Genomic DNA, 15,686 nt, shown 5'->3' on the forward strand with positions numbered 1-15,686 from the left:
GTCAAAAGGGGATCTACGTGTTGGCTTCGGCTCCGCGCACGCCTCCCAAAGGTCCGGAACACCATTGTTCCGTGATGGGAAAGACACCTCTAGTCCTCTCAAATACAAACAAAAATTACAGAAAAAAATACCGTTATACTTTTTTCGAAATCTTCAAAACTTTATGTTATTTCTATCCGAATCATGAATAGGTACTATTGATGAAGGGTCATATAGACATCGTAAACTTTATAGCATTTTTGGTGCAGCGGAGTGGAGTTAACGGAATTGGTAATAGATAATTCCAAGTGAAATGGTAAATTAAGGTTTAATATTAACGTAATTAACGCTAATTAATCATTAGGGTTGAAATTGTTTATACCGAGTCCGTTAACACCATCCCGCTGCACCGAAAATGCTATAAAATTTTTCGATGTCCGGTCATATAACAGCATCAAGCTGGTATGGTACCCATCGTTAGCTGATGTTCACCCACAGACCACGTGAAACATTTTTACACCTTCCTATTTGAATTGATAGAGATATGCGATCAGATTAAATCGCAGGGGCCGAAGCGGGAAGGCGCCAATTACTAACAAAATCACGAATGAACGTAACGGGAATAAACTAACACGACGTACAAGCGATTTATGACCTTGCACGGTGGTAATAAGTTTGGTTTTGGGTTGAGATATTTGTTTTAGTTGTGCTTGGTCAATTTAAGAGTTAGATATTTGCAATGGGTGCAGTAACCCTGCAGGGTTTTAGTCACGTAGGCATTGGTCTAATCAGACCTAGCTAACTCAACACCACTGTCATTGCAGTGCCAAAGTGAAAGATTACCTAAAACGTCAAAATATAAAAATGTGACGTTTATAAGACACATTTTCAAATTTTGTGCTATCTAAACGAGTTCTTTTTTTCTAGCTTTTATTTATTTTCACCTGTTTCCGATGAAGCTGAAAATTTGCATACACATATGTATGTAAGTCGGGTGACAATGCAATTTTATGGTACCATCGAGCTGATGACATGATGGAGACAAGAGGTGACCATTGTCTCGATGAGTATTAGTTGCCTGTGAAAAGAAAAGTACAGTCAGCGATAAAAGCATGTACAATAGCATGTAAAAATCTCGGTAGCTAATTCGTTAGCACCTTAAGGCAAACCATTAAAAAGCAGTATAAGCAGGTAATTAATGCCCAAATTATATTGTGTATATTAATAATTGTAAATATATGTTATGAATAACGTAATAATATACAAATAATGGCGGTGGTGGCCGAGTGGATGGCGGTGGTGGCCGAGTGGATGGCGGTGGTGGCCGAGTGGATATGACGTCCGACTTTCGATCCGGAGGTCGCGGGTTCAAATCCTGGCTCGTACCAATGAGTGAGTGAACTTATGTACGAAATATCATTTGATATTTACCAGTAGCTTTTCGGTGAAAGAAAACATCGTGAGGAAACCTGCATTTACACCTGCGAAGATTCAAAGGTGTATGTGAAGTCCTCAATCCGCATTGGGCTAGCGTGGGGACTATAGCCCATGCCCTCTCGCGCATGAGAGGAGGCCTGTGCCCAGCAGTGGGACGTATATAGGCTGAAATTATTATATATATACAAATATGACGGTGTTAACATTGTTATGGCAGGTGTCCGAACTCTTTACAATAGCCCAGTCTCATTGTCCACCCAAACTTCAATCCATAGACCGGTATACTATTCACTTTTTATACAATAGTCCCAATGCCTGCTGAGACTGGTTCATGGGTGTTTATTGTTGCACCTGTGAACGGGTTCCAGCAGGCGTTCTACATGACATTAAAGTTCTCCAAGGGGCCTCTACGTGTTGGATCTATATCCCCACGCAAGCCTATCAAAAGACCGGGATTTATAGGCCCGTGAATTCCAAAATGGAGATACAAATATAAACATAAAGTAATAAATAAGCCTGCAGTAATGCCCGTAAGGGCTTGTGCACATATCACGCGAGGTTCGATAGGGGGTGGGGGGGGCACGAAAAAATCACGATAGATCACGTTGGGGGAGGGGGGGTATAAGGAAACCTCACGTGTATTTTTCTACACACTACCACATGAGTAGATACTTTTTATCGGTTTCGTTAAACATAAATCTTCACTCTGCACTTCAAAATAGCGAGTCTATTTAACGAAAATAGAAAAATAAACAAGATTTTCTATATACAATACAATTTTTCTTAAATTAGGTCGAATGAAAAAATTTCAAAAAAATACACGTGAGGTTGTGTGTGGGGGAGGGGGGGTAACGAAAAACCTCACCAAATATCACCAGGGGGGAGGGGGGGTCAAAAAGTAGCCGAAAACACCTCGCATGATTTGTGCACAACCCCTAATCTCTACAATTCTATTATTGAGGCTTAACACGGATGTGGCTTACATAATCTCGTCTGTCAAGGTGTTTCGGCATAAAAAGCCTTGGCAGACTTATATATTCCTGAAAGGAAGGTTCATACTTACCAACTGGAATTGGTTTCATGCTGGTGTCAGATGGGTATATTTAGGGGTCCCGATGGTCACCTTCGAGAGCGTCTGCCAAGCACTTCCGGCAAAAAAATACTGGCAGACTTCGCTTTTCTGTGTCTACATGTAAAAACTGCTGCCATAACTATTATTTCGGTATCAGATGGGTTAAATCAGGCCCCCTTTTTCGCACCGGAGGTGGCCTTCTTTTTCGTACTTTCGGCAAGTTCCGCCGTGACAGACTATCAAATTCGGACTTAGCATCACTTTTATGGGAAACCATTGTGCATTTCATCGTGATGTCATGTCCAAAAATGATGATGATGATGAGTGATGTGATGTGTGTCGTGTACGAAATATTGCAGCCGGCTCTTCTACCAGTATGTTGTCCCTCAAAAAAAGCCCAATCATCATTAACTCTTATAATTAAAATTATAGCTTCTGCCCGCGACTTTGTCTGCGTGGAATGATGGGTGATGATGATGATGATGATTAATAAAAACTATCCTATCACGTTCCTCGGGTCTCAAAGTATCTCCATGACAAAACATCTTACTAAATCAGTTCAGCAGTTTAAGCATGAAGAGGTTACAGACAGAGTTAGTAAGTATAGCGCCTGGATAAAATCTAACGGCAATAATTTTGAGCATAATTATGCTTATTGCTTACACCAATTAACAGGCCATTCATTAATTTTCTTATTTCCACCATTTTCACCCTCTTTAGGGATGGCTTCCGACATAAAAACTATGTAAGACCAGGATAGTTTTTAGGGGAAGGCCCCGGGGCTCAAACTATCTCTGCCTAAACTAACTCCGTTCAGCGGTTTAAGCGTGAAAAAGTAACAGAGAGACAGAAAGACAGACTTTCGCATTTAAAATATTAGTATGGAAGTAGGAACTAGAAGGCAGTCAATAAACCATAAACAGCTTGTACAGATTATAGACATAATTATTTGCTTACATTTCTAGATATGGAACTTCTCCTGACAGTTGGCATATCAGATATCTTATAATCTAGAAATAATTTAATGATTCTAATCTCGTTGCATATTACCTACTTAATTTTGAGGATGGAAAAAAAACACAAGAGAAGGATTCGAAGGATTATTTATCACTAGAATGTAGAGGAACATTGATCTATGATCAGGATTCTAGATCAATGAGTATCTAGCAGTAAATGTACTTATATATTTAAAGCTGGATTGAATAGGCTATTACAGAACCGGTGAGCTCCATCTTAGGCTCTGCCTTCAATCTCCATCTGCATCAGGTGTGACTAGAGCCAATCGCCGATCAGTTTATTAATAAAAAAAAGCTCCGTTTTTCTGTTACTCTTATACCCATACTTATTACATATTGTATGTTTTGTAAATGCTTACAGGTGGTAGAATTAACGGTTTCGGTTTATTTGTATACATTAAGAAACCAAAATCTTGTTCGCATCGGCAGTGCTTTTGCCAAAACCGGTCTTAGGTCATTGACATTTGATAAACTGCTCTTATTTTTATTTTTTGTTATTTTACACAACAATGGGCAATGCGTGCTAATAAAATCTGATGGTTTTGTTTTTAGGGTTCCGTACCCAAAGGGTAAAAACGGGACGTAGAAATTTTCAGATGATGTAGCTATTTCAGTTGCCGCCGCTATAACAACAAATACTAAAAACAAAATAAAAATAAATATTTAAGTGGGGCTCCCATACAACGAACATGTTTTTTTTGCCGTTTTTTGCATAATGGTACGGAACCATTCGCGCGCGAGTCCGACTCGCACTTGGCCGGTTTTATTTTCAATTTCTTTACCTTCTGAGCTTTCGCATTTTAATATGGTATGTACTTGAAGGAAAAAGAGTTCTTCTCGTCTATTACTAAAAGTTAATTATCAACTATCGTAATTTTACTTATTGGGGGCTGTCCATAAATGACGTCATCGATTTTTGACGATATTTGACCCCCCCCTAAAATCATCCAAAAATCATGCTTCGAATGACCCCGTTTCCTCCTACGTCATGCTACCATCATCCGATCTCCAGACCCCCCCCCCCTAATTTGAAATGACGTAACTTATGAAAAGCCTTATACGTGAAATGATAACAAAATTTGTCATATTTATTTAAAGATTAGGTATTTGTCATTTTTATTGAACTCTATACTACCTACATGCTAAATGTCCTGTAAAAGCCAAATCTATCGGCCATAGGGTACCTTTTTCCGTGGAACGTCACATATCTTTACTATATCGTATCTAATTCGTATCATATCTAATTCATTTCCCGAATCGAGCCGTTAGTCATTAGAGAAATAACTACACAACATGATTTCTTAATTAAACCAATTGAACACATGCAACTAACCGTAGTTTAACAGTTAAACTTTAACCTCAGCCCATTGGTTCAATTCTCGGTTGGGCACTAAACCATAAATTAATTTAACCTTATATTTCGCCAACTACTTACGTTACCTACGTACTTAGATCTCAATTAGATAAACCTGCAATAATAGCAGAAGTCGTAAGATTATTGGAACGGACGTGTATATATGTACCTACTAGCAAAGACATATGTAACTTCGTATAAGACGAATAAAGTCTAAGGAAAAAACGTGCCTCGGAATTCAAGCAAAAGTCATTCTCGAATAGATGGCGCACTTACCTTTAGCCTATCCTCGGCTAGATGGCGTGACGACACCGTTTCATATTTAACAATTTTAACACATAGATATCAGTGAATGAACAGGGATCAAAATGATATAAAAATAATAAAATCATTTATCCATATATATACATTTTTTGATAACTTTATACGTTTTCATTTTGAGTTTTAGTCGTGTGTCGATAGATGGCAGTAAATTTACAGTGACTACAAAATTTACAATGACAGGACCCCTCTATACTATCTATTCTTTTTCTTTTTGCTACTAGGTTACAAATGAATAATATTAGAGCGTTTTCACAATATACCGGTATCGGATGTTGGGTTGACTTAGAAAATGCCCTATGGCATGAAGTTCTTATTTTTTAAGGGTAAGTAAAGTAAATGTGTAAAAAAATATATAAAAACGCACTTTTTAGGGTTCCGTACCCAAAGGGTAAAACGGGACCCTATTACTAATAGGGTTCCGTACCCAAAGGGTAAAACGGGACCCTATTACTAAGACTCCGCTGTCCGTCCGTCCGTCCGTCCGTCTGTCTGTCACCAGGCTGTATCTCACGAACCGTGATAGCTAGACAGTTGAAATTTTCACAGATGATGTATTTCTGTTGCCGCTATAACAACAAATACTAAAAACAGAATAAAATAAAGATTTAAGTGGGGCTCCCATACAACAAACGTGATTTTTTACCGAAGTTAAGCAACGTCGGGCGGGGTCAGTACTTGGATGGGTGACCGTTTTTATAGATAATGGTACTTCGTTTGCGAGTCCGACTCGCACTTGGCCGGTTTTTTATTTTTGCTTCATTGTAGTCGTATTGTATCCGACATCCGATATTCAGATCGGACAGGGTAAAAACGCTCAAAATACGTTTTATCTATAAATAATGTTTGATTAAACATAATTTTGTAGATACTTATTTATTGATAGTGTCCAAATTTCTAAAAAATATTATTAATTATACATCTTTATAATTACTAATTAACAATTATAATGAGCCAACATAGGGTTATAGGCATACATCGGATTCTAGGGGGCAAATTGTATGACGGATAGGGATCCCGTCATACAATTTGCCCCCTAGAATCCGATGTATGGTTATAGGTGACTGTTTCCTGTTTCGACCATTTTTGCCAGAAATGAGTATGGCTCTATGATTACAGCCTTAACTCTGCGGTACAGAAAGGACAAATTTTGTTTTTCTATCTAGGTATTTATGATTTATGATCCAATGGATTATACGGATGTTAATTGCAGGTATTGATATTGCAGGTACACAAATTCGCATATAGATCAAATAGTGTAGTAAATAAAGGTAGTGGACCCCGCAGTAATTCCTCAGCCAGAAAAAACTTTACAGTATGATAGAGTATCAATAAATAAAAAGTATTCTATAAATTTCCAAAGAATAATAATAATAGAATTAAAGTAAATACCTAAAGTCTTAAATCGTTAATAACTTTTTACGGAAAAATGCTCCGTTCAAACTTTCTTCACCGGACATATTCATGTAACGTATTGCAACAATATATGAAATATCAAAAAAATAACCCAGCAGAAATCCCAGTATTAATAAAATATAATTTTTTGGCGTGTCTTGGACCGGAAAATTGCTCAGTCTAATTTTTTCACTGGAATGCCATTTTATTGCCGTTTTATACCTACAAAATGAAAATCTAAAAAATTTCCACTCTCAGTTTTTAATAGTTCTATAATACATACATTTGGGTACGCATTTTTTTTGGATTTTCTTACCCACTGCGCCAAATTATATTCTAAGATCATATAAGAAGAAAAAAATGACAGAGCAATTTTCCGTAGAAAATGAGCGGCAAAAAAAGGAATTATCATAAAAAAATATTCTCATGTTTGACAAAACTTTTAGATTTTTTTCTAGTATCACATACTGATACAAATAACTTATTTTGTAAAATAATTTTGGACTGAGCAATTACTCGGTTCAATATATAATCAGATTTGTGTTTTTACCTAACTTAGGAGTGTTTTTTTTTTGGATATTTATATGTTAGTCTCGGCTCATGCTATACAATAACCTAGCTAAATTTCATCGACTGAGAAATTAATGCATGGGTCTCCATACAACCACTTGCTTCATTTACTACACTAAAAGGATTCCGAATCTTGTCATTCTAATATGTCACTGATATATGGATTATGGACCTAATCTGATTAGATTTAGGTACATATGTAGGTGGGTCATTCTTTGATTTGGTGTAAATGCATGTCGCCCGCGTTTTTCGGTACTAAACGAAGTTGGATCTTTACCGTGTCTTATACTTATAAGTAGTAAATAAAAAAATATTAGTACAGGCCGTTTTCCATTTCACGATATCTTAAGAAGATCTATGTTTTTTAAGGCTCCAAAGGGTCAAAATGTCACTACCAACGCGTGTCGCCTGACCAGATTTCATCAAAACATGAGCTAAAATTCAATTTAAATGTAACTTTATGGCTAGTATTTACTAAGTGCCTAAAACTATATTAGTTAGTATATTAATTATTGATTGCACAAATTAAATTGTGTCGTACAGAACTACCTGGCAGCATCGAATTTTTCCGGCCTCGCGGTACCGTCATTTCCGTGGATGCTACTTGCACATCATATAGCTGTCGAATAGCAGGCTGTGCTGAGATCCTGCCACTGCCACCGCGCGCCTTTCGTCGCCTATTAATCGATAGTGGGAACACACTTCAACATTTGTGCCCGTATATATTTTATTTTTAAATAATAACTCGATTACCGTGGTTTCGTCCAAAAAAATGTGTCAGTTCCGTGTGTCTTATTTCTCGGTAAGTGGAAATCATTTTAATACGAATCCTATTTGATATGATAACTTATTCGAATTGTTATGATGTAATTGGAAGAATGTTCTGGAACATTAACTATGTTTAGGGTTATGAGACAAAATGATAGTTTTTATCATTACCGTGGTAGTCATTACCACGGAACCACGGTATTTTTCGACCAGGGTAATGACCATTCTTCCACGGTAAGAACATGAATCGCTTTTTTTTATTGTTTATGGTCTCTTTTAACAAAATTTGCCGAAGGAGAGTTATTTTTTCTTTGTTGTATTTTATTCATATACTATAATATTTCACTTAAAGTGAGAAAAATATATAACTATTTATATGGTGAAAATGATAATTTGTCATTACCATGTATTATCGCCGTACAAAGTCATCACCATGACACTTTAAAATTGCGAGGTCCATTACTTCGCAGATAAGTTTCACAGAAAGGGACCATAACGTTTTTCAACATCGTTGTATCCTAAACATTTGATTATGGTCAAACAAATACCCAAAATAAAGATTTTTTATTTTTTTACCGTGGACCCGCCGATTTACACCAAATCAAAGAATGACCCAGGTACTCTACGCTTACATAACGTCTATTTATATATATACATATCTGCTTGTTAGTCATAAAGGTTCGGTTCAGAATTCAGGTATGAATACGATTATCGACGTGATCTAGACATGATAGGGATTTTAGACACTCAAGTCTCAAACTTCGCTTTTTGACACCCATCCACCCAAACACCGGGGAGCGTCCTTGTATCGAAGTAGGTACTCAAAAATGTCGTTTTTCAAAATGATTATGCGCGCGTTGAAGTCTTGTCTAGATCACTCAGTTCAAATAATACTTTATATGAATTAAATATTATAGAAAACAGTTAACAGCGCATCCGATTCCAACAACATCGCATCATTATCAATATCAAAGCCTTGACAGATTATAGAATCAGAAATCGCACGAAAAATTCTCAGTTTTCTTGTGTGCCTACAGTTTAATTTTGTGCTCGTATTAAGGATGACTCACGTTAGACCGGGCCGTGTCCGGGCCGGAGCTCCCGGCGCTTACTTTTCTATGACATGACAGGCGATCACGTGATGTTTTCCAAGCTCCGGCCCGGACACGGCCCGGTCTAACGTGAGTCATCCTTTACAGGACACACCCGGATAATTTTATTTATTTATGTTAACGGTCCATTTGTTGGGGTACAGAATTCCGCCTGGTAACTGAAAGGGGCAAATAACTTGATATAAAGGAAATAATCGTGTCTAAGCAGTCTCGTAACGACGCCGGCTTAAATGGGAACGAACTCTGTCTACATGAGATCTTGTCGTGTTTCCATACTCACACGGTTTGTCCTGTCCGTCCGGGAAAGATGTACTTACTTACTCCGTTAGCTCAGCGATCCAAAATGAGACTTGGCTTCCGACACAAGACAGCGCCACTTCTCGGTCCTGTGCGACCTCTCGCCAATTATTGACTCGAAGTTCGCGCAGATCCGTCTCCACCATGTCGCACCAGCAAAAAAGCGGGAAATATGTAGGTTTGGTATGCTGAACAAATTCGTTTAGCTCAGTACGGTTACCATCAGTTTGTCACTGACATAAACGCCGTCGAGAACGTAATTTACTCTCTATACGTCCCGTTTGCACTAATATGCGAGTGCGAGCGAGATGCGAGTAACCGTACTGGACCCTACCGTATATGATCTTGTGGTCATATATATAAGAAAATGGTGCAATGACTGAGAGGCAAACTACGTGGACGGAATCACGAAAACTGTTAGGATTATGCGAGCATTTAGTGTAAAGTAGGACCTCAAGTTATAGCTACCGTTGGCAAAGTGATTAAATAATTAAATAATATTAAACAAGTACGCTTGCCACTTCCAATCCCAAAATCACGCTTAATAATGTAATATCTTATCAACCTAATCTGTGCAGCTGTGTATTATTCTCAAACCTCAGTAACACGTCATGGCGGAATGCAAACATTACCACAGAATGAGTAATAAATACATTACTGACGAAAACCAGTTGTGGTATATTGGCAATTAGAACATGATTACGACGTAATCTTAATGCCATGAATTTTTTTTATGTACCTAATAATAGGCAGCAAACGAACAGACGAGCCGCCTGGTGACAATCAACAAGAACCCTAAATACCCGCTTCTTGAAGAACCCCAAGTCAAGGCAAGGGAATGAAGGTAGCTCATTCCACAACTCGGAGGTATGTGTATTAGGTATTACTGGTATTAGACGACAGTTTTTCAGTCCTTCTTTGTCCAAGTTTTTTAAGTAATAACAATAAAATTATAGCAATCGTTACGCATCCAGAAAAGTTACATTAATGATGACATGGCCAAGCTTTTATCGTTGCAAAATGCAATGCAGATTTATATTGGTCCGACTCTATTTGCATCCCTGTCACAATAAGACAGAGAAAGACCTAAACGTTCTTCGTACTTCGATGTTCACGCTACATGGCAATGACCTATATCCGCTCGCGAATCATCAATTATAAACAAATGACGGCGCCGTGACGTCACTCCGCATGGGCACGCGTCGGTCCTGGCCTACGTGCTCGAGCTCGCGTGCGCCGGCGCCTGTGTTCGGGGGCGAAAGGACTTAAGGGGAGATGGGGCCAAGGAGCCTGTTTCAGACGTCGTAAATCGTTATGTTTGTAGGATGAGGATGGTGTCATAGGGTATGTCACCAGCGTAATTGTAATAAATCTTAGCTAGTTAGGTATATATGATTCGTGACCGTACCGTACTCCTTCCTTTCCCAAACAAAGTGTCCTGCTAAAAGGTAGGTTTATGAACTCTTTATATCTCTAACGGTCCTTGGACCCAGCCAATACTATGTTGCAGGTTATCTACCTATACATTTAAGCGTCTTTAATCATTCTCTATAAATCCAAGATAGATCTAGAGTCAATTCTAATCAATCTTAATATTAGGTCACTGTCGATAAGGGGTACTAGCCAACGGTATTAGCACCTAACTATTCATTCTAACGGACTAAGAATAGTATTGCCGAAGCAGCTGACATCAGAATATGTTTTCAGGGGCGATAATAAAGTACCTAAGTTTCTAGAGACACAATTTTTTTGTAAACTGTGGTATTAACTGTATCACGGTATTTCCGAACCGATACAACCTTCAAGAAAAGAGCGTACTTCCATCTGATGTCGCGGGTGTCCATGGGTTATCGCTTACCATCAGGCGATTCATCTGCTCGTTTGCCTCCTGTCATAAAAAAGACAAATCTGCTATTTAGGTAGGTAAGTAACAAACTTTTGACACTGTCATGCTTTTACTTAAAAGCAAAAAATACTTATTTTTTATACCAAGAGACCACGACGGAATTAGTTTAATTAAAAGTCAAAGTCATGTCAAAGACAATGAGTGAACATCGGGTATCATGATTTACGTTATATCCTCTAAGTGATTTACCCAAAAACTTTTAAAGAGTTTTCTTGTTTCCTTAAGAAAGTGTGTACATAGACGTAGAATATTTATTTTCTCATTGAGTAACTGATCCTTACTTTCTCATTCTTGAGTAAGCGATTGCATAACACCGTCCTCTTATCACTTACAACCTTTTACAACTGTGTCCACGCGCGCCTCAGTTGCTAAGGACTGTTCGCAAGTAATTATTTGAAGAAGATCGTAAGCGCCAACCGGTTGAGAGGAGGCGTCTACGTCTATACCACAGTCTATACTTTGGAGGTGTGACGTTGATAAATGGCAGTTATCTGTGACGTACGAGGCAAATTAGCGAAGAAAATCTTATCAATGAAACGCCTTCGTTTAAATCAAGGCTCATTGTCATTGTTATAAGGTTCATATTTAATTGATCACTTTTCACTATTCTAATAATCTTTTCCGCTAGATATGGCAAGATAATCATAGGCATAGGCTTTGATTTGCTATGATTTTAATAAATAATAAACCTTTGAATGCATTAGGTGTTAGGCGTAATCTAAGATAGATTTATTGGGTACAAAACAGGTTTCAAGTGGCGTAGGTATTTAGATTATCAATTAGGTTCATAGCTGAACTGATAGGTTCCAATCAAGGAACTTATATGCATAATCATGGAAAAAGTTAGGTAAGTATATCTCTTCAGAGTTAAAATATAATTGTGAAACACTTCATGTGCCTGTATGCTCTGTCCCTATTTTCGAGTGACTTAAAAATATTCAAGGGTAATAGGGGTAATTTACGGACGACGACCTCAAGATCTTCTTTCTACGTCGTTTGATTTTAAGATGGAAAGCCCCATGGCACATGTTCATAAAAGTGTAAAAGGGACAGCTAATGACATGCGTGCAAATTAACCCCTGCACTATTTAATAATAGGTATATACTCGTACCTACTGTTAGATATATCAGAGGCCACGGTGCTCAAAAATATGTGAACATGCACTTTAACGTGTTGATATTGTTGATAATGCCTACTTACGGGCGTTGTTCAGATATTTGTGAACACCTCAGCCGTTCCGATATATCCGGCGACTGAACTAAACTAATGTCAATTAATCTATTTGGTCGTCGGGATCACGAGACGTGAGAATCGTGTGATGCTTCATTGATGGGCTCGCGTCACGGCCGCGCCCCTGACGCGTAACGCCGAAGGTCACGATTACTTGCTGTAGGTAATTAGGTATTACAGAACCTAATGACCTAAGTACCAATATTTATTACCATGAGTTTCCCGCGGCCGCATGGCTTGACAACAGAGATGATGATGACTGTATGTACCTATACACATCACTAACTTAACAATTAACCTAACTTCTGCGAACGTTGACTCCCGCGCTGCTATAGGTTTCCTTCCTACTGAACATCCCGTTGTTTTGTGGGTATGGTTTTCTGCAGGACCCGTTTTAGTAGTCTACATGCTAATATAATTATTAATTAACTTACTGTTATAATTTACACTTTTGCACCTTACTCCTTTGTAATAAGAAGAAAAATGTACTTAAACATATTTTTGACGTCGACTGTATAGGTATGGAAAAAGTATGCCCTGCATAGGGCGATTGAGCACTACAATGAATTTTACTGTCCGGCAGTCTAAGGGCGATTGTGCACTACAATGAATTTTACTGTCCGGAAGTCTGAGTTTTCATGGTCCGATATGGCATGAAAAAAACGGATGATTGGCTTGTGCACTTGTCCGTCTTTTTACTCGCAGGTGCGGCGCAGTGCCATGAAAAAAACGGATGATTGGCTTGTGCACATGTCCGTCTTTTTACTCGCAGGTGCGGCGCAGTGGCATGAAAAAAACGGAAGATTGGCTTGTGCACTTGTCCGTCTTTTTACTCGCAGGTGCGGCGCAGTGGCATGAAACAATGGCATGAAGCAAAATAACAACCAAATGTCTATTGATGACAATTGACACATTGTTGACACTTATTGTTTAAAAACATCAAGCGTCATGGTTGGATTTTAGTGTTGTAAATTATACATTTTTACGTTACTTATGGTAGTGCACTCTAATATTAGGGCGGATGTGATCATACTAGGATGTAGTCTTCCTGGCATAGTTGCCGCTCATAAGCTGAAGAAGACATTTGGAAAGTCGATGGATATCGTAGTCTTAGATATGTCGACAGTTCGCAAGGATATCTCGAAAGGTAACGTAGCCTTCCAGGTAGATGATCACGAAACGGAAGATGATGATGGCCCCGAAGAACCAGAATCGGTTAAATTTGTCGACAACATTGCAAGAGACTACATACTCAGCTTTTCCAAAGAATTCGGTTTACCCCTACCCGATGCTATAGCCAATCCTAAATTAGTGAGATCACCGCTAAACAAACTCTTTCAATATCTTAACGGAAGCACTGTTCAGTGCACTACTGACTACCATAACTTCGATTACCTGAATGTGGTAGAGAGGTTTGAGTTGAATCAATATCAGGACCTACTCGACCAGAATGCGAGAGATTTGTTTCAACCAAGGCGAGTCAACAGGGAGGTGGAGCGAAGAAATCTATTGTACTTCGATAAAACTACGATGGAAAGTCATCTCTGCGGTGCTCTGTTGTTTCCGAATTCGAGAGCAGTGATGAGGATGATGGTTCAACTAGTCTGTGGGGCCTCCTCGTACTCCGTGTCTGTCCTTTTTTACTTACACCAGTGCTACAGGACTTCAAGCGTGAGGAACCATTTAGACGGAGCCAACACGAGGTTTCGCGAAAAAGTATTCGGATACTGTACGAAACATTTCTCCTATAAATTGAAAAAAAGCGTAGCAGACATTACGCTGGTAGCGAAACCCATTCAGAAAATTCGATCTTATTCCAATGAACAGGTTATTTTGGAAACCATTAAGGGAGAAACCAGCTATATTTGCAATTTATTAGCAATGGCTCTGAGGCCTGATGAATTGCTGAAGATAGCGGTTGAGGAACAGTTTATGTCAAACAGAGAAGCTGCAGTTGTTGGTGCGATGCTACCTGGAAGAGTGATAAAATTCAAAATTCATTATGAAAGGAACTTCTGGCAGAGTCAAGGATACAGCGGCGATATACTTAGTATGCGCGGTCCCATCGTTTGGGCTATGGAGCGTCCACTCTTGTCAACCACGGGTGCGAGAACCCACGCAAGCTTAGTTGGGGTTCTGATAGTTAAAGACGGCTTCAACAATTCAAAGGATGCTGTATTGGAACAGCTTACGAATTTATTTGGCGAAGAAGCCGCAAAACCCCTTTTTTACAAAGAGAAAAACATTTCTGATATTTTCGTACCGTGCTGCGGGGACTACGTGGCTCTACGCAACCTGACGTCCTCTATAAAACCTCACAGCGTAGTGGAGTGGGGGGCCCTGGACGTGTTTGGGGAAGGCGACGTAGCAGCCGCTTTAGAAGCAGGGCATAACGCCTACTTGCATCTCTTGAGGTGCTTGCGACCCCAAGCGACGACATTTGAAGACTTGGAACTGACCAACTCACCAACGATCCTTGATGAAGGACCTCTTAGCCGCTCGATCCCGCGATTCAACTATATGAATACGATAAAGATGGTCGCATGTACCACAGCACTGATCATAGGCATTAAACTAATACGAACTTATACGCAGTAATAAGAAACGTGTCCCGAAGACATTTGCGTTGTTCGAGTAAAATATTGATAAATTTGTCCGTGCTTTTTGTCATGTGTCATGTTGTTGTTTTTAATTGTTTTTTTTATTTTTCTTTAGATTTTTAGAATTTTTTTCATTAAAGAGCAAGATATCTTACAGTTTTGTTATTTTGTTTTATTCTTTCTAGGTACGTATACCAATAAAACATACTAGGATTTTGTTATGAAATTCATTTATCTACTGTAAAGTAATTTGATATGTTAGTAACTAGGTACCTACATATCATTGTGAATCACCATTGATTATCGAATCCAACGGTTATGCACATTGTAGGTATGGTATTGGTAATATGGTACATTTCTGAAGTTAAGCAAAATAAGGAAACTCATAATTTTAGGACAGCTAAAAATCTCGAAGTTGAGTGCTGAACTTAATAAAAATACAAAAAAAAGAACTGCTAAATAAATAGACCCTCTTCTTGTCCAGACAGCAAGCCTCAATAATAATGTTGTTATCTGAAGCTAGATCTTCACATGACAACAATGAAATTCGACCAGTTCGAGTCAACTCTACATTGACCGCATGCCGTGACCTCCACCTCAGCAGCATGCAAAGCGTATGCACACAGTC

At 38.7% G+C, this 15,686-nt stretch overlaps 2 protein-coding genes across 2 annotated transcripts in view; one reads left to right on the forward strand and one right to left on the reverse strand.

Annotated features, from left to right (window-relative positions):
- LOC134789724 (cytochrome c oxidase subunit 5A, mitochondrial) overlaps window positions 1–15,686 on the reverse strand; it is a 193,582-nt gene that overhangs the window by 144,418 nt on the left and 33,478 nt on the right. The window lies entirely within an intron of this gene.
- On the forward strand, window positions 13,398–15,210 carry LOC134789673 (amine oxidase [flavin-containing]-like). Its single transcript, XM_063760269.1, has one exon. It carries the CDS (start codon window positions 13,452–13,454, stop codon window positions 15,054–15,056), a length of 1,605 nt encoding a protein of 534 aa, XP_063616339.1. The 5' UTR covers window positions 13,398–13,451; the 3' UTR covers window positions 15,057–15,210.

This window comes from Cydia splendana, chromosome 4 (genome assembly GCF_910591565.1).
Source record: "Cydia splendana chromosome 4, ilCydSple1.2, whole genome shotgun sequence".
Lineage (NCBI taxonomy): Eukaryota > Metazoa > Arthropoda > Insecta > Lepidoptera > Tortricidae > Cydia > Cydia splendana.

Excerpts from the sequence above, each read along its gene's own strand:
- LOC134789673 (XM_063760269.1), top strand. The coding sequence starts at position 13,452 with ATGGTAGTGCACTCTAATATTAGGGCGGATGTGATCATACTAGGATGT.